Source organism: Boleophthalmus pectinirostris, unplaced genomic scaffold, assembly GCF_026225935.1.
Source record: "Boleophthalmus pectinirostris isolate CB_2022bp ecotype Guang Dong unplaced genomic scaffold, ASM2622593v1 HiC_scaffold_2, whole genome shotgun sequence".
NCBI lineage: Eukaryota > Metazoa > Chordata > Actinopteri > Gobiiformes > Gobiidae > Boleophthalmus > Boleophthalmus pectinirostris.
This window is the reverse complement of record NW_026571152.1, coordinates 21,240,106-21,267,118: the sequence shown is the minus strand read 5'-3', so window position 1 is coordinate 21,267,118 and position 27,013 is coordinate 21,240,106. Positions and strand designations below refer to the sequence as shown.

The 27,013-nt window shown below is 36.7% G+C and overlaps 5 protein-coding genes across 8 annotated transcripts; 4 read left to right on the top strand and 1 right to left on the bottom strand.

Moving 5' to 3' along the window:
* Positions 1-838: 838 nt before the first annotated feature.
* sqor (sulfide quinone oxidoreductase) lies at positions 839-5,781 on the top strand. Its single transcript, XM_020934833.2, has 10 exons — positions 839-994; positions 1,780-1,987; positions 2,994-3,164; positions 3,253-3,306; positions 3,411-3,605; positions 3,891-4,100; positions 4,191-4,374; positions 5,087-5,154; positions 5,251-5,429; positions 5,510-5,781. The coding sequence occupies exons 2-10, from the start codon at positions 1,787-1,789 to the stop codon at positions 5,565-5,567; spliced, it is 1,320 nt and encodes a 439-aa protein (XP_020790492.1). The 5' UTR covers positions 839-994; positions 1,780-1,786; the 3' UTR covers positions 5,568-5,781.
* Positions 5,782-6,416: 635 nt separating this feature from the next.
* Positions 6,417-11,270, top strand: ctdspl2a (CTD (carboxy-terminal domain, RNA polymerase II, polypeptide A) small phosphatase like 2a). 3 transcript variants are annotated; one of them, XM_020934832.2, is made up of 13 exons: positions 6,417-6,770; positions 7,668-7,878; positions 7,981-8,116; positions 8,188-8,334; positions 8,415-8,639; positions 8,786-8,879; positions 9,148-9,259; positions 9,329-9,415; positions 9,494-9,556; positions 9,636-9,715; positions 9,845-9,971; positions 10,045-10,140; positions 10,222-11,270. In XM_020934832.2, exons 2-13 carry the CDS (start codon positions 7,693-7,695, stop codon positions 10,285-10,287), a joined length of 1,419 nt encoding a protein of 472 aa, XP_020790491.1. In that variant the 5' UTR covers positions 6,417-6,770; positions 7,668-7,692; the 3' UTR covers positions 10,288-11,270. The 3 variants fall into 3 exon arrangements, with proteins under 3 accessions (XP_020790491.1, XP_055011135.1, XP_055011134.1); XM_055155160.1 differs by lacking the exon at positions 6,417-6,770 and adding an exon at positions 6,794-7,003; XM_055155159.1 differs by lacking the exon at positions 6,417-6,770 and adding an exon at positions 7,017-7,038.
* Positions 11,271-11,403: 133 nt separating this feature from the next.
* On the top strand, positions 11,404-14,701 carry si:ch73-330k17.3 (IGFBP domain-containing protein). Its single transcript, XM_055155161.1, has 5 exons — positions 11,404-11,979; positions 12,452-12,730; positions 13,379-13,466; positions 13,858-14,056; positions 14,133-14,701. The coding sequence occupies exons 1-5, from the start codon at positions 11,850-11,852 to the stop codon at positions 14,190-14,192; spliced, it is 756 nt and encodes a 251-aa protein (XP_055011136.1). The 5' UTR covers positions 11,404-11,849; the 3' UTR covers positions 14,193-14,701.
* A 600-nt stretch (positions 14,702-15,301) lies between these two features.
* On the bottom strand, positions 15,302-17,864 carry parp16 (poly (ADP-ribose) polymerase family, member 16). Its single transcript, XM_020935260.2, has 7 exons — positions 17,772-17,864; positions 16,946-17,141; positions 16,671-16,808; positions 16,374-16,580; positions 16,080-16,251; positions 15,773-15,917; positions 15,302-15,580 (listed from the first exon to the last, which is right to left on the bottom strand). The coding sequence occupies exons 2-7, from the start codon at positions 17,132-17,134 to the stop codon at positions 15,445-15,447; spliced, it is 987 nt and encodes a 328-aa protein (XP_020790919.1). The 5' UTR covers positions 17,135-17,141; positions 17,772-17,864; the 3' UTR covers positions 15,302-15,444.
* A 368-nt stretch (positions 17,865-18,232) lies between these two features.
* On the top strand, positions 18,233-24,955 carry scamp5a (secretory carrier membrane protein 5a). Of its 2 annotated transcripts, XM_055155729.1 has the most exons (9): positions 18,233-18,398; positions 18,577-18,696; positions 19,527-19,582; positions 20,282-20,352; positions 20,514-20,633; positions 21,417-21,573; positions 21,656-21,757; positions 22,281-22,398; positions 22,648-24,955. In XM_055155729.1, the coding sequence occupies exons 4-9, from the start codon at positions 20,346-20,348 to the stop codon at positions 22,834-22,836; spliced, it is 693 nt and encodes a 230-aa protein (XP_055011704.1). In that variant the 5' UTR covers positions 18,233-18,398; positions 18,577-18,696; positions 19,527-19,582; positions 20,282-20,345; the 3' UTR covers positions 22,837-24,955. The 2 variants fall into 2 exon arrangements, with proteins under 2 accessions (XP_055011704.1, XP_020790939.1); XM_020935280.2 differs by lacking the exon at positions 18,577-18,696.
* Positions 24,956-27,013: the final 2,058 nt, after the last annotated feature.

The following is a 27,013-nucleotide window of genomic DNA, read 5'->3' as shown; positions in this document are numbered from 1 at the left end:
AAGTCAAGATTCCAGACATGTTTTGGAAATCTGTAGATTAGACAAACAACAAAGTAGCAAATCATAGTCATACACTACATACATGAGTCCTAAACTACTTTACACCCTAGGGTCATGTCAAAAAATTCTGTATGGTTTTGTTTGGAAGTACAATCAAAAATCCAATTCCTAGCATTTTTTTTTTTTCTTGACCATTTGATTGAACTTTATTGTAAAATTAGACAATTGTATTTGATTCTTGCAAACACATGGCTCATAATCTCTAAAATCTCTAAGTAAAATTTCCCATAGTCATCCTTACTCATGCTTTTATTGTTTTAGATTCAAAGCAGCTGTTAGGCTACTACACTTCTACCAGCCCGCCCCATGAGCATGTGACAAAAGTTATTTAAAATCATACAGCCATTTAGATCTTCCCCTGCAGAAGATACAAGATATGATGAGTAAACATTTTAGAGGATTATAAAATGTTTGGACATAGCGTTTTTTGGATGTAAACTTAACTTAGAACCAAAAGACAGAGTTCTTTTTAATCTTCTAGAATATATTTATGTGCAGTTTTCATTCATTGTATCTATGAGAGATGTGCCTATTATTAACGTGTGCTTGTGTGTTTATTTACACTGTGTATGTGGAATATGTATGTGGAATAATTCTAATCATGCACACTTTGCAGTAAACAATACTGCTATAACCTACAGCCTCAAAAAGTGAGAAAATATTTGAAAAACTTATGGCTTTGACCCCAGGAGAAAAAAGCTAGGAAGACTATCCCGAAGTGAACTTTGGCTTTGAGTAATGTGGTTGGTGATTGGTCAAAACTCCAAAAGAGGCGGATACAGTTCCGCATTATTGATACAGAAAACGTAGCACTCTGTTCTGTAAGAAAGCTCACGGGTTGTGGCTCTGGTCTGAGCGACTCTTCGCTTAGCGCAAACAGCTCACCTGGATCCACTTGTGTCGGTTAGGTTATATTGTGCCAACGAGTAACTAGGTAAGTCGCAGGATACTATTCTTGACGTTGACCCTCTATTGCATTGGAATGCACAAAATACGCTTATACTGCATTACCGTAGCGCAGCACGCACGGCGCTGCAGGCATGTTTTGGACACAGTTGGCATGTTTTGGTTACAGTTCAAACAAGGATAGGCTTTCTTGTAACCTATGGCGCCTTACTGGCATTTTGCTGCTGTTTTTATACGGAAGTGATTGTGCAATCCTTTTGCTGTGCAATAACAATTTTGTCATTTAGCCTTAGTTTATTGTGGAAGCTTGTCGCTTACATGATGATACCGTCGTTTACGATAATATCATCTTCACTATCAGCTAACAATGTTTGACCTATATAACTTAATAGATTTTGAAAGTAACTGAATTAAGGGGGATTGGTTGTCTTTTATTAAAGTTTACTTTATGGCAATTACTACTTTGATGTGGGTAAAATTCAGATAATAAAGTCTATGTTTTCTGCGTCAGCCAAAAAAATCTTATTACAGTCTTATATGCCTATGTTCCATTATTAATTTCATTAATCACACTTTAGCTCGAAAATAGTATTAGATGTAGGCCATTTTATGGGATTCTTGGATTCTTGTTTGAGTTTTTGTTTGTTTGTTTGTTTTGAGAGCTACTAGAGCATTTGTGAATTTGTTAGTTTTTAATGGTTTTCTGTGTAACACTTTGGGAACATTTTAGTATAAAATGTGTTAATAAAGTGGATGATGCACAGAGTATTAAGTTTGTGCTAATAATATTTTGATTGACCTTCGTGTTGGTAGATCAAGTATGACTGCGCTGCGTCTCTTACACAAGTACCAGTCCACTGGGATAGCTGCTATCTCCCATTTACACACAAGCAGCCCTGCCTCTGCCAATATGCACTACAAAGTTCTGGTGCTGGGAGGAGGAAGTGGAGGCATTGCAATGAGTGCCCGCATGAAGAGACTGTTGGGGGCAGAAAACGTGGCTATTGTGGAGCCCAGTGAGGTATGAGACTTGCACTGTCTGCTTATTGATCCACAAAGAAAATGACTTGCACAGTAGCTCATCCACTACAAAACAATAAAGAGGAAATTCTATGGAAATACATTTTTGAAATAATCAATGTATCAAAACATTAGTTTCAAATAAGTTACAAATATACAAATTTGTATAAACAAAAGTAAAATGACATATTAAATATAAAATATCTAGTAAGGAAACCCCACCTTCCTGAATCACAAGGTTATTTTTATCAGATGAGCTTGAGTTATACAGTTGTATGGGGTATGATTTGAATGTAGTCCTGTACCATTCACTGTGGGAGCGCTGCTGTAGAAGGTGATAGGTGGATTAGACCTCTTCCAGTGGAGTAGGTGAGCAGGTGTAATTACATGACCAGCTTTACGGATCATCTTGTCAGCACAATGTCCCTTTTGCTGGTGCTTCTCCTCTAGCAGACCACAGTGAAGTACAGGGCCATGCCAACTGATAGAAGATCTCCAGTAACTTGCAGCAAAGATCTGAACTTTCTCAGGAAGTAAGGTCTTCTTATGTCCTTCTTGTAAAGCATTACTATTATGCCACTGTCACATGCATGTTGGGCAGTTCAGGGGAGTTTTCTTTGATAGCGGTGCTTGTTCACCCAACCTGTGTGTGTTCATGTGCATGTGTGTATTCAGGTTGAATGCTACAAACACACTCTGTATCTATTAGTGACTTCATATTTCAAAACAAAACAAAATTTCAGAAGTTTCCCCCTTAATGTTCACTTGATACAAAATGTATCTTACACTCTATCTCAATTTGTGAGAACTCTAGTATTCTAGTATTCCCACCCAATCAAACACCCTGAAGTCATAGCAGGCATCGTTCATGCTGCTTCCAGAATTCCCATGCAAACGGCTTTGATTGAAACCACCTGGCTTTAGGGCCACACCAGCACCTTAAAATATAGATATATTTACTGAGATGCACCATCCTGCTTATATACCATCTGCTGTTTCTATTCCAGACACACTACTATCAGCCCATATGGACCCTGGTTGGTGCGGGTGCAAAAAACATTGCCTCTTCAGGTCGTCCCACTGCAAGTGTCATTCCCTCTGGAGTAAAGTGGGTTAAATCAAAAGTCCAGGAAATAAACCCAAACACAAACACAGTGCAAACAGATGATGGGAAAGAGGTACGTGGATAATTTATCTTTAAAATTGTGACATGACAGCTGACATATTTTTGTGTTGACATCGGATATAATGTACTTTTGTTTCTAGATTTCCTATGAGTATTTGATTGTCGCTTTGGGTATACAGTTACACTTTGAAAAGGTGTGTGCTTTGATTTACATGATAAATTTTGTGGTTGCTCAGATTTATGCCCATTCTGACAGTTTTATTTTATTAACACATTGATTTCTTATGTGTGCTCACAGATTAAAGGCTTGCCAGAGGGATTTGAGCATCCAAACATCGGATCTAACTACTCAGTCGAGACAGTGGAGAAAACATGGAAGGCATTACAGAATTTTAAAGAAGGAAATGCTGTGTTCAGTTTTCCAAACACTCCAGTGAAATGTGCCGGAGCCCCACAGAAGATCATGTATTTGTCTGATGCATATCTCAGAAAGGTAAGATCATACACTCTCAGAGGGGCATGGAGTAGCATTTTTATTTTTAAAACACATTGCTAAAGTTAAACATAAAGTGGCAATTCATTTATAAATGTTTGATGCAAATAAATAATTTAGGATGTAAAGAAGAAGTCAAATATGTGTATTGTGGCTTGCAATTCTTATTTAAAATAAGTTTGACCTCTCCTGACACAAAAAATGTACAGTGACTAATACTTGTTGCGTCTTGTACATGACAAAAGTGTGGGCATTAAAATTGTGATTTCTGTGTTGTTATTTTAGACAGGGAAGAGGAATAAGGCTAAAGTGATTTACAACACCTCTCTGCCAGTGCTATTTGGCATCAAGAAATATGCTGACTCATTGTGGGAGATTGTGAAACAACGTGACCTACAAATCAACCTCAGGCAAAACCTGATTGAGGTGCGAGCCGACAAACAAGAGGCTGTGTTCGAAAATTTGGACAAGCCCGGCGAAACCACAGTCTTTGAGGTAAATACTCGCGAATTTATGCATAATGTTAAATTCTCATTTTGTGCTAAATTACAATTATCTTAATTATTATGTTCTTTGTGTTTCTAGTATGAGATGCTCCATGTCACACCACCAATGGGACCCAATCCAGTCGTTAAAAACAGTCCTTTAAGTGATGAGGCCGGGTGGTTAGATGTGGACAAAGATCATCTCCAGCACAAGAAGTATCCAAATGTGTTTGGGCTTGGAGACTGCACCAACCTCCCAACGGCTAAAACCGGAGCTGCTGCGGGTAAGGTCACACCTGTAATTTAGGCTTTAAAATAGGCCCACTAAATAACTTCCAAAAAAAAAAAAACATGCCACACATTTTTACTTTAAATTTCCTATATTAAGCAATTTTGTCTCTATGTTATAATGCTATGCCCTCATCAAAAACATACCTGAAGTTTTGTTTTGTTTCATTCACACATGACAAGATTTGTGTGCTAAACATTTAGGCAGAGTTCTTCTCTCAAAAAGAAAACACTTCCACCTTGTGATGTCATGTGGTAATACAGGAAGCGCTCCACTTTGTTTATAAACTTCATACACCGGCACTAGAATCATCTGGATGATTTCAGATATGGAATTGCCAATCTCTACTGAACTAAAGATAAAATTTAGCTGTTATCTTGAAAATGACCAGTTCATTCCATCACAAGGTGGAACAAAGTATTTTGAGTTTTGGAGATGCAGATAGACCAAAGACATGTGAATGAAACAAAACACAATTCCAGGTATATTTTTAATGAGGGAGTAATATTATAACATGGCTTAAAGCTCGTAAGAGTCAGTTTTGCGTAATATAGGACCCTTAATGTATTGGTTAGATTACATTTTACAAAAGCAACCAGTTTAACTCATCTTATTGTGAACTATACCCAAAGTATGAAGTTAAAAGACATTCTAACAGTTCACTGCACATTATAAAACATGTCACCACTATACATTTTTTTTTGTAGCTGCCCAATCAGCAGTTTTGAGTCGAACCATCAGCAGGATACTTAAAAATCAAAAGCCGGATAAAATTGTAAGTTGTCCACTGTAGGGATTATGGTAACATTTGCAATATTTCAAATGACATGTTCTTATGTGTTTTGTTTATTTTTTTCCCTTCTTTTTGTAGTATGATGGTTATACCTCTTGCCCATTGGTCACAAGCTACAAATCAGTCATTTTAGCTGAGTTTGACTACAACGGGCAACCACTGGAAACATTTCCTATAAACCAGGCAAAAGAAAGGCGGATTATGTATCACATGAAAGCAGACGTGATGCCCCATCTCTACTGGCATGGGTTTTTAAGGTAAAGACTTCACTTGATAATATAGGCTATTTGTTATGTTTTATCTTTGTCATTGTAATTTAACTTTTTCTTTGATTTAGGGGACTGTGGGGAGGGCCAGGACCATACCGGAAAATCATGCACCTTGGAATGAAATAAACCACTTTGGCAGAAACTTTTTATTCAGGACAGAAATTTGTATTTACATTTTCATGTAAGTACTCTCAACTGTCTGGTAGAGTATAGAATGTGGGGCTTCACTGAGGACAAAAATGAACAACTGGACATAAAAGCACTTGTTAAATTGTTTTCTACTATGTTTTGATCTGTCAAATATTCTGAACATGTTTTACCATTACAGAGCTTTCTGGGAGTGTTTGCCTTTTCACTTTGGAATTCACTTTGAATGTAATAGGCTCTAATGGAGCCTATTGTTTTAATGTTCCCTTAAATAAGTGTTTCAATGTTACTATACCTCATTTTGGTAAACATCTATGTCAACAAAATTATAAGCCTATATTAGCTACTGATACAGGCCTACAAAGAAGGTACAGAGGGATAGGGATGTTCATGATGTTTATACTTTTGGGGAAAAAAAAAAAAAAGAATTAAGAACCGGGCTGTCCTAAATGACTTCAATACCAGCTACTTGTGAAGTTAATCCTATAGGCTGTGGTGCTCTCTATTCAGAGGTTGAGTCTGTTAAAGTTTAATTGTGCCATTTTCAGTTGATAATGCAACACCCGAACCAAGTGTCTATTATTATTGTGCTTTACGAACTTAAATGTCGTTACAGCATTTCATTATTAATCACTACTATCCAGAATAAATGTGACTGATGCTCTGCGCCAAAAGCCTACCTTTCCTTTCCTCACTCAGTCACGCTCCTCTTTCTCATAGGCATGTTGCGTCTTGCTCAGTAACATTACAATGTAGCTTTAATAAAGCAGTGAACCGCCAACTAAAACTAAAACCTAAAAGAAAAAAAAATTAAATAATTTGTTTTCAATAGCTAACTCAGAGTGAGGGTATGTTCATATGCTTAAACGAGTCATCTGGGACACTTCCATGACTCCAGTGGCATCCACAGTGAAGCAGCCTGCTGCCTTTAGCCCTGTTGCTGTGCGCTCTTCTTGGCCACGTCGGAGCCTCTGCGCGAGTGTCGCATTCTGGTGCGCAGCTCCAGCTTCTGTTTGTGACGACGCGGGAAATGGCGTCCGCTGTCGGGCTTGAGCAGTGACTGTCGGAGAAACAAACGCAGCAGACAGCGACAACCACGGCCCGACCGCGGTCTGGGGCCGCCTCGGCTGCGGCCAGAAGCTGACATCGCGGTGTGACTGAGAAGCGCTTCCCAGATCATCGGTAAGTAGCGACCGACGTCAACATGTAAACAAAACAGGTTTGTCCCCCTCAGAGCTGCTAGCTGTGGCTAATGTTAACAAGCTAGTGAAGGGGGCGTAGTCTGATGGCAGAAAATAGATGTAGTTAGCAGTGAGCAAAATGACTTACCCGCGGGTCCTGCACGCTCATAGCCCTAAAGCACGGGAAGAACCAATGTAATGAGAATAGCCCCGGGAGGTTAAAAGGAACGGGAAGTAAATAATGACATGGCTCTGCTTTGGTGATTTCTGTGGGTTTGTTAGCCTTGTAGCTACATAGTTGTCATCTCAATGTTTGCTAGACGACTGATTGATTTTGTATGGGTTTAAAAACATGTTTCCCAATAAATTGCCTTTTTGACTGTATTTAGACCTCCAACTGCGCTGTGCCTGAGCGATAATAAAAACAGTGTTGTTTTATTAGCGAAAGGCTAATGTTAGCCATATCTGACGTCGGGGGTATTAACATAGGCTCCTGATGTTACATAACAAAGAACGGCACTGTTTTATTAAATGAAACGGATGCGAGTCGGAACCGATAAATGACAAAATCTACAAAGTAGTTATATTATTTTATCTTAATTTCTTGTTGTCACGTCCATGAGGGAACATCATATGATCTCCGCCCACTCACTGTGTCCGACAGCATTTGGTTTGTCATATGACTGATAATTATAAAAAGTGACAACTGCCCATAAAAAGGAATCCCCTGATACAGTCATTGCAGTTTATTCAGGCTGATTGTCATTATGGATTTCTGTAGTTGTACAAATAATTAATTGTGAATCAATAAAACGTATGTAAAACTACAGTAGTAGTTCTAATCATGAAACTTGCATTCATGCAGGCTGCATAATGTTTGTATTTTGTCTTCTCACAGAGTTTCTATGTGACGCCGGGGCACAATGAGGCTGAGAGTGCGTAAAGCTCCTCAGCAGCCAAAGTTAGGCCATCGCTCCCATCTGCCCCAGGGCAAAAGGAAGCGCTGTGCAGTGGAGCCATCACCTGTGAGAAATCGAGGAAAGATGCAGAAGAATGAGACGGGCCTCCTCTCCACCATTAAAAAAATCATCCGTGGGAATGCTGTTAAGGTGCGCAGGGAGAAAAGTATATTGGGTTTGAGTTTTTATTTTTGTGTACAACATTTTAGATCTGTATTTACAAATTAATATGTATGTTTGGATCTTTTTCAGATGGAGCAGGAAATCCCTGCCAAGAAGAGTCGTATTGATTGTAATTCTGATAGGCATTTAATCACTTCAACACCTCAAACTAGAGGCCTTACCAACAAAGGAGTCACCAGAGTTTGTAGAAAAAGTCCCAATAAAGGTAATGTGATAGTGTATAGTGTATAGTGTAAATGTTTGTCTATACTTAGTTATACTTCATGTATGTTTTAGATACACTTGCCATAAATAATAAACCTCTAAAACCAAATGGAAAACTAGAGGCCCCTGTCGAAGAAGAGAACAGCCCTCCTCGTACCACTTTGCTTGGGACCATCTTTTCTCCTGTCTTCAACTTTTTCTCACCAGCAACAAAACTAGGTGAAATATAGACACTGCTCTTTAATATGGAATTCATGCATCTGAAGAAATGACTACAATGTAATTTTGTGTAAGTCCAGCCACTCCTGGGTCAGACTCTCCAGGCCAAGCAATGGAGGCAGAGGAGATCATGAAGCAGCTAGACATTGAGCCGGCAGAGGAGATGCCGAGTAGCACTCTCACCTCCACAGAGAGCATCACTCTTTGTCACAGTAACACAGCATTACCCACAAGGCTCCACATCAGTACCGACTCCATCGAAGAAGGGGAGATTGTCACAGAAACAGATATGCCACCGCTAACAGGTTAGCTTATTAAAACTGGAAAATCAATCAAAAGAAATGACAAAATTTAAAATTATTTTAAGAATTGTCTACTCAGAGTAGTAATCATTATACAAATTCTTGTCATATTTGCTCATCTGCAAGGAGTAAAACACTTTCCTTTTCAGCTCCCGGTTGTATCCCAGAAGGAGGTTATCCTCACCCTTTACCTCCAGTTCCTGTAGAAACTTCATATGAGGATGACTGGGAGGTATTTGATCCGTAAGTTATTATTATTATTTTTTTTACTATTTAGTTTTTTACTATTCAAGTCTGTTCAAGGTGACATTGGTGCTAGTAATGAACAGTCATGCCACTGGGTGGCAGCAGAAGCTATATTTTCACAATGATGACGTATACACTGCCACTATAGTATTGCATGTCTATAGTGATGGGAGTAGGCTTACAATTTATTGCATATTTTATTACAAAAACATCTTTTTGTTTGGCTTTATTACATACTTATTATTATTTATGATTTTTCTTTCAGCTACTTCTTTATCAAGCATGTGCCTCCATTGAACGAAGAGCAGTTGACGCGTAAACCAGCACTACCTTTGAAAACGCGCAGCACTCCTGAGTTTTCCCTAGTTTTGGACTTGGTAAGTGCTAGAAGGTTTTACTATGTTTTAAATTAAAATTTATGTATAACCTGTTCAATATGTCTACAGGATGAAACACTGGTTCACTGTAGTTTGAATGAGCTTGAAGATGCAGCATTGACATTTCCTGTACTTTTTCAAGACGTAATATACCAGGTATGTTACTGCTAATTTAAATGTTGTCATTTAAGTGTTTTTGATGAGACTTAACTATTTTAAAAAATAACTATACAGGTATATGTCCGGTTAAGGCCCTTTTTCCGAGAGTTTCTTGAACGCATGTCTCAGTTATACGAGGTAACATGATTTTTCCTGATAACATTGATATACCAAGAGTAAATATATCATTCAATGTTTTGTCTGCTTAAATTCCTAGATAATTCTCTTTACTGCTTCAAAGAAAGTGTACGCAGACAAGTTGCTAAACATCCTGGATCCAAAAAAACAGTTGGTCAGGTCAGTGCCAACATTCTATCTTGAACATTGCAGACATTAAGAAGTTTAGACATGTTTTATTTAAAGCTGCTCTTATAACTCATACAAGGCAGTTTTTGCGCAGACTTAGACATGTTTTTCATCCATCAGACACAGACTATTTCGAGAACATTGTGTGTGTGTCCAAGGAAACTACATCAAAGACCTCAACATCCTTGGACGGGATCTGTCAAAGACGGTAATCATTGACAACTCACCTCAAGCCTTTGCCTACCAGGTAAAACTATCACATAGAGGAGTAATATTCAAGTGTATCAGATTTAACTCTTTACTACTTTACTGTGTTCTAGCTTTCCAACGGGATTCCTATTGAGAGCTGGTTTGTTGATAGAAATGATAATGAACTTTTGAAGTTAATCCCTTTTCTTGAAAAACTTGTGGAACTGGTAAGTACATTTATATGTAATTTTTAAATCAAATAATTAAAAATTTTAATATTTTGCTGTAATTAAGTCTTTCTGTTGCAGAATGAAGACGTCAGACCGCATATTCGTGAGCGGTATCGTTTGCACGACCTTCTCCCTCCAGACTGAGGTCCTTGGCTTTCTGTGCATTTTAAACTATTGGTGAAAAATAACTGAAAATTCAACAAAATTAACAATGACATTGTTATTTTAAAGATCATGCAAAAAAACTGAAAGTTATGTCAAAAGCTGTGGATGCTTTTATACAAATCAGAACAAGCAGTTGTACTTTCTCTTTGCTCGTAACTTTATGTGCGACCTATGAAGTCGAAGAATGACAAAACTGAATGTCAAGTGTTGGGTTTTATGGACCTTGTAGGCTTCAGCCTGACATTGAGCGGCCAGTCAAACCTGTAAAATATTCACTATTTACTTGTAAATATCTGTAAATAATGTTTTCTTCAAGGTTTTTAAGTCTTTTTATTTTCAAAATTTTAGTAGCTGTTCTTTAACTTGCTTTTTTAAAATGACAAATGTGTGCATTTTGTTGAAGTTGCTTGTTTATGTTGTATGCCTGCGCCGCGCTATTCCTGTGATGCTGTTCTCCATTACATGCAGTTGTCTGTGATCAGGTGGTTTAAAAAAACAAATGTAACTTTGGGAGAAAATGTTTATGAAATATATTTTAAAAGCTGTAATGTAAGATAGATTAGGTCTCAACTGAATACCAAGCCATAGTGGCCCAAAATTATTTTGTGAGGGATTTATATAGACAAGTTTCTGATGAAGACCTGACCAGTTTGAAGGGTTTGTGACTGGGCGTGGGATTTGGGGGGTCAGACATCTTGCACTTTGACATCCAGCCCTTTGTAAGTTAATGTAAAATCTTGTCATTTTCTACACAGGTGTGCATCACCTCAACTTTGTTATGAGGTTTAAAAAAATAAATTGTAGCACCAGCAAATTGCCAACATGTTTGCTTCTTGTTTTTCAAGGCGACCTGTTTGTGGGATCTTTATGATGTAGGACTTTTATTGACTATTGAATGAGCTCTCCAGTTGTATTCAGTGTTGCTCAGTGGTTTCCTTGAAAATAAATAACATTTTATACAAGTCTCTTTTTTTGTGTAATAACGGCACAATCTCAACCACAATATGTGGTTCTGCTTAAAGCTTTTATTTTGCTGCTAAAATGAACTGGAAAATGACAACTGCAGTCTTTATTGAAAAAAATGTGCTGTTGTATTGACACTGATGTTTTCAGCGTTTGGTGCACATAATAATCTTAATATTGATACTATTTGCAGATACAGTAAACAGTCTTTCAGTATAGAAAAACAAGAATTAAGCATCGGCAACACAAAAGGCCATTCTTTTGATCCAGATGCCCCGCCACCCTAGTTAGTCTGCAAGATTACGAGATATCCATCCCACTGATACACTGCTGTCTCAAACCTTTTGTTCTTGCAGAAATAGGTCATTACCTGATTGTTAAGTGTGCTCTGAATTGCCCCCTTTCTGGTCATGTGACTTAAAATACAAAGGGGGCCAGTGTTTTTGCCATCACTGGACTTATCTAACAATGCGTCTTGGAGGGATGAATTTCAAAACAAAATCATACCATTGATAGTGTAAAGATAAGAGATCCCGTCTGTGAAACCCCCATCTATTGGCTGGTGTGGGGGGGTGGAGATGATGGCCCATAAAGTCTACTTGTCTTGTGTATATAAATTACATTGTTACATTTGCACTGATTCAAAAACATATAAAATGTGGATATTTTTCTTAGGAATCTTGGTGATGGGGGCACTGGGGACAAAAGGTGGGTAACACTTTTAATAACTTGAATGAGGTTTTTAACTTGCATGAGCTTACATTTCAAACATATTTCAAAATATTATAAATTTGGTTCAAGGTCGTAATATGCAAGGTTTTCAAATTTACAAATGTTGTTTAAACAGAATTATACATTTTTATTTTGATATTAGACATTGTGTGCATGTCTGGCTACATCCTAACTAAGGAAAAACATCCAGCTTTTAAGTTTGAAGCAGTCAGATAGTTAGGTCTGTATTTTTTGCTAATAAATAGATATATTGAATAAAATGTTACGGTTACATATTTAGTAGTAGTAATAACAGTAGTAGTAGTTTTAATCTTTTCATTCATGAGCATTCAAAGCTTTAGATTGTGAGTACAAGCAAGATTTTATTTATTTTGAACAGAGCCTGATTTTATCCACTTAGTTTACTTCCATAATACACTGTACATTGCAATATTTTCTAATTATTTAGGGGACTCTCCGCCACAGACAGTCAAACACCAGCATCTTAAGGCCCTTCACTGCCCTCCCTGTGAGCAAATTCACTGCTCCCCTCGACAGGCGCTGAGGCTCAGGTGTAGAGGGGGGGTGACCACAGGTGTGTGCGGCTGCTGTCCTGTCTGTGCCAGAACCGAGGGCGAGAGCTGTGGGGGGGCCTGGGACTATCTGGGCAAATGTGATCAGGGGCTAGTATGTGTCTATGAGGAGTCAGAACAGGACAAGACTGAGAGGACTGGAGTCTGTAAAGCAGGTAAGATTACAACTGTATGCAATTTCGAGTGCTACAAGACATTTTAATGTGATCTTTTCAGAATAGATTAAGATTGCAAGATCCTAAAAAATAATGAAATGTGATCAGGAAATGTAGCTGATGCTTATTTTCTGATGTTAATAGTTTTTCATGTCTTGAAATGAAATTGTTTTGTAGTCTGTTGTAGTCAATGTTATGCCAAAAACAGATTATAAAAATGTTTTAGAAATAAGACCATTCAAGAGCATTCAAACAGATTCAAGTAATTACACTAGCAACTTAACTTAATAAAAACTTAATAAAACATACAAACAAGCGGGCGTCGCAAGGCATATTAAAATGTGGCTTTTTAAATACACCACTTTCATTCTATATATTATTATTTTTATTGGGAATGATGCCAAAGTAGTAAACGTTTTTATGAGCTGCTCAGACTGATAGTGTGGTCAAGGCTTCCTTTGATTCAAAGCGTTTGGCTTCACAGTTAGACACAACCGTTATCTGTAAGCAGTGAAAAGAGTTGTCCCCCTGGCTCATACCGCATCTGACAGACACAATCGGACTATTCTTTGTTGTCCCATTACTGTCTCAGAAGCTTAAAATAAAATAATTGTGTGTTTATAAATATTTACACTTCATTTTTTGCAGTTATTGAGCCACTGGATTCAGAGAGCTGTCATCCAGAGTGCACAAAGGAATTCTGTCATGAAAACCCAACTAAAATCTGCTCTGCCAGGTATTTTCCTTTTTAAGTCAGACTATACAATATATATTAGGAATGAGAAATATTATTTGCAAATGAAATAGCAAAAATATAAAACTATTGAGTTTTCATTTTCAAATTTGCCCTGATTTAGCTCCATCTACCATTAGTAATTTCCTGACTATTATTAAGATCTCAAAAAATTATGTACCTGTTCCAGGAGCATTAAATTAGGTCTGGACCACCTTGATTAAACTTGGGCTAACTAAAACCTGTCTTAAAAGTAAAAATCAAATGCTCAAACACAGGATTAACTAGCACAAAATCAAAACTTGCTCAAGAGTTGTTGTAGATATTCTATCATCTATGTTTTCAACATTTGTATTGCATTTCTGGTTCATTTATACAATACAATTTCTTTTAGACTTGTGTCTCTGGATAGGAGGCCTTGCCAGGGCTCTTGTCAGCACACCTCCTGCTCCGCTTGTGTCCTGCTTGAGCCCCCGTCCTGTCCACAGACCTGTCCCACCTCAGATGCCTCCTGTCTGCAGCGCTTCGGCAAATGTGTTCATAACCACCTGCTCACACCTCACCACCAGCCTGTGTGCCACCATAACATGCAGGTAAAGACTGCTAGTTTTTCAGTCCTATATTTAAATAAATAATATGCCATAATAAGCTACTGCCTCTTCTTCACAGAGTAACAGTGGAGGAAGCTTGGTGTGTTTAGTCCCAGACTGTCCGAATGCATCTAAGTGAATTATTGTGAGACTCAATGTATGTAGCACAAGCACCAAGGCAGCTATTTGTACAGATAAACTGTGAATGCATTGTAATTCAAATAAATAATGTCTTACTGAAGTATTGTATTTGCTAAGCGGAGTGACAGCCCCCCCCGCATGGGCTGCCCCCTGTGATGTGAGTGTTATTCAATAACAGTTTATGAGGCAGTCGATATAATGAGCTGCTATGAACAGGGCCAACAATGAGCCTTCTGTGTGGTGGCCTTCAATTATGACACTTTCAAACTAAAACTCAATAGAGTTCACAATAATCATTTTGACTACTGTTGATTTGCGCTAAAGTAGGATATCCAAACCAAAATGTATAAGTTTAAAAAATGTACGATGTGACAGTACTCCAAAATGCCAAGATTGATATCCTATCATTACAAATATAGATAAAATGCTTTTTTTTAATAACAACACCTTCATTAGACTAGATAACATATGAATAAAGACTTAAATCATAACAATTAAGTTATTAAGAATGAGTTAGCGTAGTACTACTTAAGGAGTTAAGGTTAGAGTATTAATTCTTTATGAATGAAACTCTTTATTACGCATTAGGTCTTTCTTCATGTGTTATTAAGGTTGCAAATAGTTAATTGTTTATTGTTTAATTTTTTAAGATATGGATAAACATCGCATATCTTATCAATATTAACTATCTATTAAATTACATATCTGTATCTGGTATTTTTCTTCAAAGCAGAACACATTTGTTATCAGCACCTATAGAGCTCTTTCGCACTTCTACTGATAAACTCAAAGCAGTGTGTGCTTACTAGCAGCAATAAATCTGCTTGATGTTTTAATATGACCCAGACAAAGGGAAACAAAAGGGAAGTTGAATAAGGAATATTTTATAAGAAAAGCATGGACTGGGTAAATAGACGAGACATCGACTATTTAATGATGGAACCTTTGAAGAATAATAATAATAAGAATGTAAACAAGTATTTGTCAAAAAAAAATCTACCCAGTTAATACAAATACACAGTATGAGAAAATATACACAGAGAGAAGAAATATATATATATATATATATATATATATATATATATATATATATATATATAGTAAAACAGTAAATGATTTTAAATGAAAAAAAAGTGGCTGCCATAGCTACTATATAAAATGATTGGGTAAGTTTAACTTTGTTTACGCATAAAGCGTTTCAGAGATTCAGTCTGAGGAAGGCACTATAGGGGACATGTTATGAGGTCTTGTCACCTGAAAAGTTTTTTCCAAAAAGAAACGAAGGAGCTGGAGTTGAAGGCACCAATCAGAAGCAGCAGCAGAAGGTACAGACTCATCATGATGGCAAAGTGGTGTCTGAGCAGCCATGAAGAGCTCCGGGAGTTTCTGCAAAAGACCAGAGTAACAAGCATTACAAGTTTACAAGGTTACAAGGGTTAATGATCCCTACATGGTTAATGATTCCTTCATGGCTTTAAAGAACAAAAGTTTTTTTTTTTTTTTTTTTTTTTTATATGAGAGCTTATTCTTCCATGTTGGATTATTTACATTTGGATTATTTCTTTTACTAACACTTACCTAGACAGATGCCTCTTCTGGGAGTAAACCAGCAGATACTTGACCCGTAAAAGCTGATTGTTGGTGACAACAAAGTATTTCTGTGGCACGTCTCCACCCTCACTGTTCTTTGCTCTGGATCTCTGGCGGTCAATGATTTCTGAGTCTGAAAGGTTTTTGTTTTAGTTTTGTTTAAACATTTAAAATGTAGCTCTAGAATTGGTTTCAGGATCTTATTTATAAACAGCTATATTATTTTCGGAGTGCAGATTACATTGAATCCATTTTTACAAACCTGGCTTTGGAAATACCTCTAAAAACCATTTACCCTTTTTCTTGACTTGACACTTGACGTCAGGGTGGTCGATGACTTCACACAAGGCAACACAGCTGAGCAATGCACCCAGCAGACTTTCCCTCCATGCGTTGCTGTGTGGACTATACAAGACTGCCATGCTGAGGTCACTGGTCAGGTAGGTGCCCTCTCCAAACACAGAGTTCTGCACAAACAATTAAAGAGATTTTGATCTGAATCCTCGCTACTTTAACTCTTGAGCTTTCACATGAGGCACGGCCATATATTGTGAAACAGCAAAATATGCATTTTCTTAGAATAACAAACCTTGTTGAGGTGACAGTGTAGCCCGTTATGAATGATTGAGTGAAAGTTTTCCAGGCGGCTCCCGTGGAATGCATAGAAAGTGTCTCGTCCTGCCCTAGTCTTCTCAAATCGGGCATTTAGCTGATCGTTGTATTCAATCTCAAACAGGAAGTCTGGTGCTGGTCCCGAGAACCCTTCATTTTTTGTCAAGTTGCACAAATGGGCATACTAAAAGAAGTAGGTAATGTAATTTTTAGGTAATATTTTTTTATTTTGTAGCCTGCTTTTGGGCATCTATTCAAGAATTTGTCTGTGTACCTCCTCTTTCTCCAGTGTTTTTATAGCAAAACTCTTTGAAGAGAGGATCCAGTGTGTAAGAGCTAAATGATGATCACCTTGCCCAGGTCGCAGCCTCACCAGTTCCCTCACACCAGGTAGTGACTTTACATCAGCCAACTGCAAAAGATATTTATTAATTTCCCCTAAATTAGAAAACAGAAAATAATAAACTTATATATATATATATATATATATATATAAATAAAACATCAATAAGCACATTATAACAAAAGGAAAATGTTTAATAGTCTGACCAGTTCCTCAAACTCCTTGTTGTCACCACTGATGTATCGAGGGGGAAAGGGTCTAAGCAGAGAGTCCCTCTTATAGTTTTGAGCTGCTGCCACAAACAGACTGCAGCGGAGGTCTGCGGCCACTGGGTCCCTGTGCAAACAGGAACACACCAGCTCTCGAACCACGTCAACTGGGACAGGCGGCTGCATCCCACGCCTGCAGGAATAGGGAATACACTTATTTAGGACATTACAGTCAATGTTTTATTGCAAATCCGTAACATATCATTTACACAGTTGGATGTTCTTTCAGCTTTTGGCAAAGAATGACCAGATGTTTGCATCTAATGGACACAATCCAACTTTCAGATTTCTTGTCCCATCGTGTAGGCAAATGGGACTTACTTAAAGGCAATATTAAAATTTTCAAAACTTAATCTCAGTTATTCTCCTGTAGGAAAAGGGAAGCAAAGGAAGCATAACAATATAAACAATATAAATGTATCAAACGACTTTTTATGCATTGTCAGATTCATGCATTTTGATATTGATACGAAAATGATACAGTGCAGTGGCCCACATTTTTACAACTACAATTCAGTTAATTTATGTGTCTGTAATAGTCTTCAAAACTTTAAGGAGAGCTTTAACTGAGCCAAGACTAAACATTATGCTAACGATAGACTGTCTATGCTGCTAATAACACGCAACAAACCGTGTCTCCGTTTATGAATAAGATAAAATAAGCACGATGCAGCTACCTTATGTACGAAAAGATGTACTCGTATATATGTACTTTACATGTTTAACAACTTAAGATTAAAGCGAAGAAGTTAATATACCATACCTTCGATTGTCAACTCATAGCACTCGGCAAACAGGAAGAGCTAGCACTAGCATTTAATACTGGGGCATTCATGGGATCTCGGAGAAACAAAAATTTATAAAAATAACGAATACTAAACGGGAAAAGAACGTGTATTTAATGGCATAATGCCGTGTATTTTATGTACATAGTCAGTATAAATTGTACAACAATTAGGGACGTGTGAAAGATTATAAATTTATTTTTTCTTGACAGGTTTAAGTCTTCGGGTGAACACTGAAAGCACCGCTTATGGCAAGCATATTTTCTATTATGATTTCTGTTATTGTTTATAAAAAAAATAAATAAATAAAACTTTTTTTTTTTTCATTATCTAGACGTAAATCAGAATTTATAAAAACAAACGATGACAGATATCAAAAAAGGACTGTACTTAATTTTAGGGTGTTGTAAGGGTGTTGTAAGGGCGTTGATTTTGCACGTTTAGAGCGCGCTATCATTTGTGAACAGCTATTGGATCTGCTTTAAGAGTTTGTTACACCTTTAAATGATGAAATCGGGCTTTTTGTCTCAAAAGTGTTTATGACTGACAACAGTCAAATTAAAACCAGGAGAAATGCGGGATTCAGAGACAGATCTACAGACAATGTAAGTCACTTTGCTAAGACTGTCAATGCCATAGCTACTATTACTCATGTATGCCTGACAAAGAAAACAGGATATAATATATTGGGAAATATAGGCTTCATGGGCAGTTTATAATGAATTAGGCAGTACAGTGTAAGTAAGTGAAATGATGCGATGCTAATATAATCTATTCTAATAGATCTATGGATTGACATCATGAAAATGACATTCAAATAAGGGTAAAGTGAGGATCCAGGTCAGACACGACATGAAGAAAACCCCAGATGACAGTTCATTCACACATCAAGTATTCATTCAAGTAAGTTCAGCCACAGGAAAATCAACAATAGATGAGTTTATTAGTAGCAGTACACGTTTTAGTACCTATGGGACTGAAGAGAACTAAACAATAAGCCATAACTATAATATATAATATATAAACTGTATATAACTATGAAGCATGGCCTTGCCTCAGACATGCTAGTTTAGGAATCACTAATCGAAAGAGATAGACTGATATAAAGAAATGGAGAGAGATGGGCAAGAAAGAGTGTTCGGCGTGTTGGAGCACATGGTATTTTCGGTATGCAGGCTACGCGCACTTTCTTTACTCTTGCATTACCCCCTTGCTGCTAAGCACCCCTAAACTTGGGAGCCTAGAATCGCCCCTGTTGTTTATTTATAGTTATAATTAAGAACGTATAACACAAAACATTAAAAATAATAAAACTGCATCTTTTCAACACAATAAAAACATATAGATCAGTCATCAGTTGATAATAAAATATAATAAAATAAACACTGTAATTACGTACAAGTGCTTCTTATTTTTACTACTTAGCTATTATTTCAGTACTCTGGACAGCGTCGGGCAGCGGCGGAAATGAATCAACATCGCCTTTCTCTGATTGGTCTGTTTAAGGCCAGCAACAAATCTCGTTTTTTCTCCATCTAGGCCGTGTGTGCTGCTCGGTGCTGCTCGGGGTGTAGGTAGGCAGGGTAATATCGGCAGTGGAGGGTTTTGTGTGCAAAATAAAGACCAAACATCACATCACATCGATTTTACGCACAACATTATCGTAGGAGGAGAGATATTTTCGTCACACCTGATTTAACCTATGTGCTTTTATCCCTGTATCCTCAATGCAGATGATTCCATAGGATGCTACAACACGGAAGCTTTTTAGCTACGCTGTGAACGAAAGGTAAGATTTTTTTCTCCAAATATCTTCAACAGTTTATTGCACGGAAACAAAATTGAGTGAACACCAACAAATCTACAAAGTATGTTGCTTCGTGATTGCATCTGAATGTGCAGTTTGGTTCGTGAGTAGCGTTTGACCTGCCCGATGTCCGGATGGAGAAGCAGTGGGGCTGAAGGACGCTCTCCTCACGATGGCCACTTGCACAGTGTCGGGTGTTAGCATCTCCGCCCTAAAATCCAAGTAGAAAGCCGTTATACAACTCAAATTGACTACAAAGCTAGTAAATGACTATTTGTTTAATTTTACATACGAATAGACTATTTTCTTCTCATCAACATCTTAGGACAAATGCCCTTTTGGCTATGGGTTGCAGCATCTTTATGCTACATCTCTGCAATCACCCGTATCAAGATCAGACACACATCTCTAAATAATGAAATGTATATATACCATTTTTATCAACTATGACTCACTTGGTGTTTCTTTTCAGTCCAAATGATGACATGGTCGCCTTTGACTCCCAAGCATCCCATGCACAAGTGTAGCATGTGTACAGAAATTATACCTTTTATTGTTTTGTTGCATGTTGCAACTTTGAGGCATTTTTTTTAAACAGCTATTATCTATTTTTGCATCAAATTCCAATCAAAAGCTCTGTGTAACAGATTAAAGCTCATTTCTGCTCTCCTCTCTTTGCAGTTGTATCTTTAGGAAGTAGAGTCAAATTTGTGTGCAATTTAAAAAAAAAAAACGAAGGATCATCATGGCTGGTAAGCTTTTACAGTAACTATATTATTGAAGCTCCATATATATACTGCTTTATAACATTGTCGTAACAAGGTTATGTTTAATATTCAGCATTATTGTGTTATTACAACAGTGTTTTGTTTCTCTGATACAGTGCTATAAAATCTATTGTCTTGTAATTTAGAAAACAACTTCCCCCCTCTGCCACGATTCATCCCCCTCAAGCCCTGCTTTTATCAAGACTTCAATGAGATTCCAGACCAGTGCCGGAATATGTGCAAACGCCTCTACTACCTATGGATTTGTGAGTTACATGACTATACTAATTAACTTAGTTACCAATTTTTCTCCTCAATATTATGTTGTTTTTTATATTGTCTCATTTAATTTTTAAATGACCTGGTAGTAGGCTATTAGTTGGAGTCATTTTCTGTGGCCACTTACAGCAACAGTGTTGACACAGAGACAGTAGGGGCAGGCCCTACAAATTACAAATCTAAATTTAAAATATTTATCTTGTAACTTCTTGATGTATAGCTACAAGTCTGCTCTTTGTCATTTCTGTGTAGGTTCTTCCACATGAATCTGTAAGGTTTGTCCAACAGTAGATGTATGTTTTCCCAGTAGTTTGTAGAAGCCTATTTGCAGAGGTGGAAAAAGTGCAGAATATATGGTTGGATTTACATAAAATCTCAGGGTAATATATATATTTTTTAATTTTACTGTAGTAATTGTACTTTTTTAGTCTTTCACCTTATGACCAAGTAGCAAGTTCGAATCTCACCTGAAGCACATATTGTTGTCTCTAGAAAGCATTACCCCCATTGCTCAATGAAGATACAGCAGTTTAACTAGTTTGGTGAAAAAGACATAACCACTAAAGAAACAATGAGCAGTTTTTTTGAAAAATACAGAGATCTACTTAATCTGAGTATTTTTGTAATTTGACTTCCACCTCTGTCTAGTTGTATATGGTCTACAATGCAGTAGTAAAATCATGAATGAGCTTGTTAATTTAGATGTTAGTTTGCATAGTAGATTCTTTTTAGTACCTTTGAGGTCCTTAAACATACTGTGCTGTTGACAGTGAATAGTGCCACTCTTGCGGTGAACCTCATTGGTTGTCTGGCGTGGATGTGTGGTGGCGGTGGAGCAGCTAACTTTGGCTTGGCTATCCTTTGGCTCATCCTTTTCACGCCTTGTTCATATGTGTGCTGGTTTAGGCCCATATACAAAGCTTTCAAGTGAGTTGTTTTTCATACATATTCTAAAGTATTGTGCCTGGCATTTTGTTGAAGTTATTTTAATGCATATGTTTTCTGGCAGGACTGACAGCTCCTTCAACTTCATGGCTTTCTTCTTTGTTTTTATGGCTCAAGTTGTGATCACTATTATTCAGACAGTTGGGATCCCAGGCTGGGGAGTGTGGTAAGTGAGAGTAAGCAAGTTGTGAGAAACTGAATGTTTGTTATTTTTGTATAATTCAGGAACCTTTTAAATTTTAGAATCTGAAAACCATGAAAGGATTATAAAGTTTTCATATTTATATTCATATTCATAATCACTTTATACATGCTGTTTTGTTATAATGAGGGCTGCTCTATGGTTGTCTTTATTTGTTGTCTTAACTTTCATGATGTGGTATATTCTAAATTTGGACTGCTTTTGTCCTGCTTTAGTGCTGCTTTAGTGCTTATTTCTTCTTGTTTATGACATGTTATTAACCGTGTTATTAAAGCATTAAGTATATGTTGTATGGTGATTGTTTGTGGTGGTACTTGGTGTGAAAGAAGAATTTACATATATACTCATACACAGAATTAGCGATTCTTTTAGTCAGACAGGAGATTTTGTTTACTTGCTTTGCATGTTTAGGCTACTTCCTGTTGCCTATACTCATACTCATACTATACAATACTGATTGTATCATAAACACTTTTTTCCCTCTTAGTGGCTGGTTGGCGACCATTACCTTCTTCAGCACCAACATTGGCTCAGCTGTTGTGATGCTTATTCCCACCATCATGTTCACTGCAGTGGCTGTGCTCTCCTGCATTGCCCTAACAAAGGTGACCTAAATTTTGAGGGTTTTTTTTGTTTTGTTATAAAAAATAAATAGAATTTATGTGGTAGTTACACCAACCTGAAGGTCAGCAGTTCAAACTCAGCTCCTCTCAGCTTCAGCTAATATGCATGTGGAGAGTGGAGAATTCTTTTGGCAGTTCAATGTCATATCATATGAAATGGCAAACTTCCTAACTATTGTTTAACCAAGGAGGTCCCATTGGTAATATACATTATACTTATGTGCGACGCAGGTCCATAACTTTTACCGTGGCAGTGGAGGGAGTCTGGGTAAGGCCCAGGAGGAGTGGACCACCGGGGCCTGGAAGAACCCTCACGTTCAGGCTGCGGCTCAACAGGCTGCAGTTGGAGCTGCTCAGGGCGCCATGCAGCAAAACCAGTATTCTGCAGCACCCACCTACAACTACGATGAGCCAATGTAGGACAGAGGAGCCGAGAGGGAGAGATAAAAAGGGATCAAGTAGGAATTCAAAATTAGGTGCCCTTCATTTCAACTAGATTCTGAGAGAACAATGGCTTTCATTCATATGATGTCGCCACAGTCTTTTTGTCACTGCAAAAATCAACGTTAGTTTAAAATACTTGAATTCAGAATATATATCTCAATTTGAGTGGGTATATCAAGTTTTTATTATTAAAGCCAGTATCTAAACTGGTTAAAACTACTCAAAATAAAATTAATATTCTGAATACATGTCATTTTAAACTATACAGATTTCTTTCCATTTTGTCTATGTGTAGAATGGTAGTAGTGTTAAATTTAGGTAAGGCAAGCAAAATGTCTGTTGTCCCCATCAGAGCTTCTAACATCTTCAGATTTGATCACAACCATTTTGGATTCTAGGTTGTGATAATGTCTCATTATTTAGATAGTGTTCCCATGATGTCAAAGCCACTTAAAAAGAAAATTCTTAAATTAATGTATTTAGTTCAAGCATTTATAGTAAGGACAGTCGCAATCAAGATACTATATATGACATTTTGCCAACCCATAGATGTCTTAAACGAAAAGACATGATAAAAAAAACAAAAAAACAATTGATATTGTTCTCTTACAGAATCAGGCATTCTGTAAAATGTTAAATGTATTTCGACACGTGTCGCTGTCCATTAGTCCAATATCATGCAGAAGAACAATCTTTTTACTTTGCTCATTGTAATGTGTTTTATTCTAACTACAGTTCCCTAAGCTTTATTGAAGTATTCTAAGGTGGTCCACAGCAAATCACTGTCTGAACTATAATAGCCATATTCTATTATATTATGAGCTTCCATTCCAAAATTAAAGTAAATATATTATGACCAAACATATTACAGTTATACAAAGAAGATGCTTGATAAACAAATCTCTCTGTGATCTATAATTGTGTGTTAAATAGCATTTTACATCTCAGGTAAGAGAATTTGAATGCTCCTCTGGTCTTCTTATGTTTTATGTCACTTTGTCCCTGCATTTTGACTGCAAGGCATACCAGGTTTGGCCATTCTACACACAGAGTGGTATCAATTCATTGATAGAAATTCTTGACCAACTCAAGAAGCACATGCAAAATTAGGATTTTCTAGATAAAACATTCAAATATGTACAGGTCATAAAATGGAAGAACCAAAACATGTGAACGTACAGTAAATATATCATTGTTGTTGATGGTGGCAGTGTTGTACGATGGATGTTTTCCCCCTTTGGAAACTCTCCCACTAAATGTAACTATTTAAAACACTGAATTTCAGGCCTTAGCTTGTCATTTTGTGGCTGTTGGTGTTACTCCGTTATAATTAGGTATACATGATAAAGATATATATATAAAGAAAAACACTTTTAACTTCACTTCTTATGAACAGAAGGTAAACGAGATTGTGTGTTGTCGCCCATGTGTGGCTTGATGTGTCCATATTTTTATTTCAAATCCTCAGAATTTACTAGATGGTTATAACAATAATTCTGTATTAGACTTGAAAATGAAGTGAATTGTATCTGAATGCTTCTTATTTGAAAACAGTGAGCTGTCTTGTCCGGTTGTGCTAGTGTGGTATTAATAGACAGGTTGTTTGTTCCCTTTTTTGTATCTGTTTTTTTGTTTGTTTTTTTTAACCTATTTTTATGTATGTATTATATGGATGATGTGTGTATGAATTTGAAGCAAATCTCAGTGTCTCTCCATGGCTGAGGATTAGTAGGTAGTTGTATTATTTTTTAATATATTTTTTTTCAACAGTTGTCCAGTATTTGTAAATTTGGTAAAAATTTGGATAGATTATTCTAAAATTATTCCAAAATAACTGGTGTGGAGAAGTAGACAGGTGCAATGACACTAGTTATGTTGTGTTATGGAATTATTATTTAATGTGTTTATAGCATAATAAATATATACCAGAGCTCATATAGTACACTGGGTATTATAGGATGAAGTGTACACCTTCTTCTCTAATCCTCTGGTTGATTGATTGCTCCCGCCGTTGGCTTCCCCAATTCAAGTAAAGAATTAGTCAGTTCTCCAAAAGTTAAACTACTTTTATAAAATTCTGAACTGTTTTGAAAAATGTTGTCAGTTTTATTTCTAATGTCATGTTTACTAATAGTATGATGAATCCTAGACGAGCAATACTAGCAAATTTATGACATTTTAGCAACCATGTTTTGATTGTTATTTAAAAACTTTCATAATTTGTCACCTCACCAGCACACAGTATTTATGAGATATAGCCATATCATTCTGTGCATTTTAATTAGTAAATGCACAGGGTTTTTGGTTCAGTACTCAATATGCACAACTTCTTTCTTTCTGTAGTGGTGGTTTATGGTGAATTTGGGACCATATTTTGTACATACAGCACAGTTATAAAATGGTCTTTGTTGCTGGTGTAGTTGTGTATCAATTTATTGTACTGAAATTAGGCATCACATTATGACCACTGGTTGAGTTTAAATTAAAATTTCAACTATATATAATTATCCTAAGCAGATGGTTGTTGATATAATTGGCACTTTATTTTATTTTATTTTACCATTTGTAAAAACAAGATCAGAAACATAACATCAGCGATTGGGTTAGATCTCTGAAACAGCAGCTTTTGATGCTTCCTCTTAATGCAGTAGACTGCAGCTTAAGTACTGTCTAAAAATTTACTCAAGGAAGCACCATCACTACTAATATTTGGCAGGTGATCAGAATGTGTTGCCTCAGGTCATTATTCCTGTAATATGTATTCCATGCTGTATCAATGCTTTGTATGACATCCCTCATCATGGCCCCCAAATGAATGTTTGATATGTATTATATTATGATTAGTATAAATATATAATGACTTGAACTGACATCATCAATATATGCCATGGATAAACACGTCTAAGAAACATGCTTAAAATGAATGGGTTTGTTGTTTGAGAAGGCTGTGTTCATGAGTGAAGTAAATGAGAAATACCTTTTTGTGTATTACTTTTGTATTATTTGATCTTATCCTAATAGATATTAAATTGTTCTTGTTGCAGTCTTGTGGTTTCCTCAGATTATGTTGGTTTGAAACAAACATGTTGACCTACAAATTTTTCAAATGGGTATTTGTACTCATGATTGGCATCATGGCCTATGAGGGGGAAAAAAATTTATTTTAACTAAAATTTTAGATAAAGATTTAAAAATGTCACTTGTGGCTTTTAACATATTTGGGGTCATGACACAACAGCTAACTGCTGACGTCTGTTCATGCAACTTTGCAAAGAAGAACAGGAAGTGGCCTATTTTTCAAGAACAGACGGAATGCATCCTCCAAATGTATAAGCATGAGTTTGTCTTTATGGAAGTCAACACAAATATAAAAATTTATTTTTAAAAACTCAAAATACTCAAGCGAACTCCATTTAGACAATGATGGACTCTCTTCCAATATGCGTGGACAATGTGTATATCTCAGCCAGTAACTAAGAGAAAAAAGAGAAAGAGAAACCATAGCAGGTGGCATTGACTGCAAACCCAAAATAATCCTGGATTTGTCTTTCTCTGAGATGTGAGCTAAAAAGGATTTTAATTTTCAAAATCCAGTATATTATGTCAACAACCATGTATGGATTTCTAACATAAAAAAATAAATAAATTCCTACTCCCAGCAGCCGGATCACTTCTTCTAAGTATGGGTTTAAGGTGAGATGATCTCAGGAGAGAATCCTACATCATGTCAATAAATTTTTAGAAATAATCATAACACATTCATTTTATCAGTGTGCTTTGTAATTGAATACATCATCACTACTCAGTCAAACTATTGTCTGTAAACTACTTTGCTTCAATAGCCAACTTGCCACTGGTGCAAAGATGTAGACATGGCTGCCATAGTTACGCATACAACCTTTGTCATCATTCACACATAGTCAGTGCACATGGAGTAATCTTAAAATTCTTTATTCATAAACTTGATGCAAGTTTACAAATTACTGTACACATGGTCAAAATGTCTTCAAATGGAAAAAAAATAAAATAAAAAATAAAAAACAAAGCAAACCAACAAGTGCTGGGTTTTGCCATCTGTCACACTTTTTGTTGGCATGAGAAAATGAATGTATTAACAACATAGAACGCCCAGTCCAGTTTGAAAATTCACCCC

Coding starts and splice junctions, on each gene's coding strand:
- scamp5a (XM_020935280.2), top strand. Junction 20,634..21,416: donor CCTCTACTACCTATGGATTT/GTGAGTTACATG, acceptor TGCTGTTGACAG/TGAATAGTGCCACTCTTGCG. Junction 21,574..21,655: donor CCCATATACAAAGCTTTCAA/GTGAGTTGTTTT, acceptor GTTTTCTGGCAG/GACTGACAGCTCCTTCAACT.
- parp16 (XM_020935260.2), bottom strand. CDS start 17,134: ATGCAGCCGCCTGTCCCAGTTGACGTGGTTCGAGAGCTGGTGTGTTCC. Junction 16,809..16,945: donor ACAAGGAGTTTGAGGAACTG/GTCAGACTATTA, acceptor TATCTTTTGCAG/TTGGCTGATGTAAAGTCACT. Junction 16,581..16,670: donor AAACACTGGAGAAAGAGGAG/GTACACAGACAA, acceptor TACTTCTTTTAG/TATGCCCATTTGTGCAACTT.
- sqor (XM_020934833.2), top strand. CDS start 1,787: ATGACTGCGCTGCGTCTCTTACACAAGTACCAGTCCACTGGGATAGCT. Junction 4,101..4,190: donor GCGAAACCACAGTCTTTGAG/GTAAATACTCGC, acceptor TTGTGTTTCTAG/TATGAGATGCTCCATGTCAC. Junction 5,430..5,509: donor TACTGGCATGGGTTTTTAAG/GTAAAGACTTCA, acceptor TCTTTGATTTAG/GGGACTGTGGGGAGGGCCAG.
- si:ch73-330k17.3 (XM_055155161.1), top strand. CDS start 11,850: ATGATGGCCCATAAAGTCTACTTGTCTTGTGTATATAAATTACATTGT. Junction 11,980..12,451: donor GGGGGCACTGGGGACAAAAG/GTGGGTAACACT, acceptor CTAATTATTTAG/GGGACTCTCCGCCACAGACA. Junction 13,467..13,857: donor ACTAAAATCTGCTCTGCCAG/GTATTTTCCTTT, acceptor AATTTCTTTTAG/ACTTGTGTCTCTGGATAGGA.
- ctdspl2a (XM_020934832.2), top strand. CDS start 7,693: ATGAGGCTGAGAGTGCGTAAAGCTCCTCAGCAGCCAAAGTTAGGCCAT. Junction 7,879..7,980: donor TCCGTGGGAATGCTGTTAAG/GTGCGCAGGGAG, acceptor GATCTTTTTCAG/ATGGAGCAGGAAATCCCTGC. Junction 8,117..8,187: donor TAGAAAAAGTCCCAATAAAG/GTAATGTGATAG, acceptor TGTATGTTTTAG/ATACACTTGCCATAAATAAT.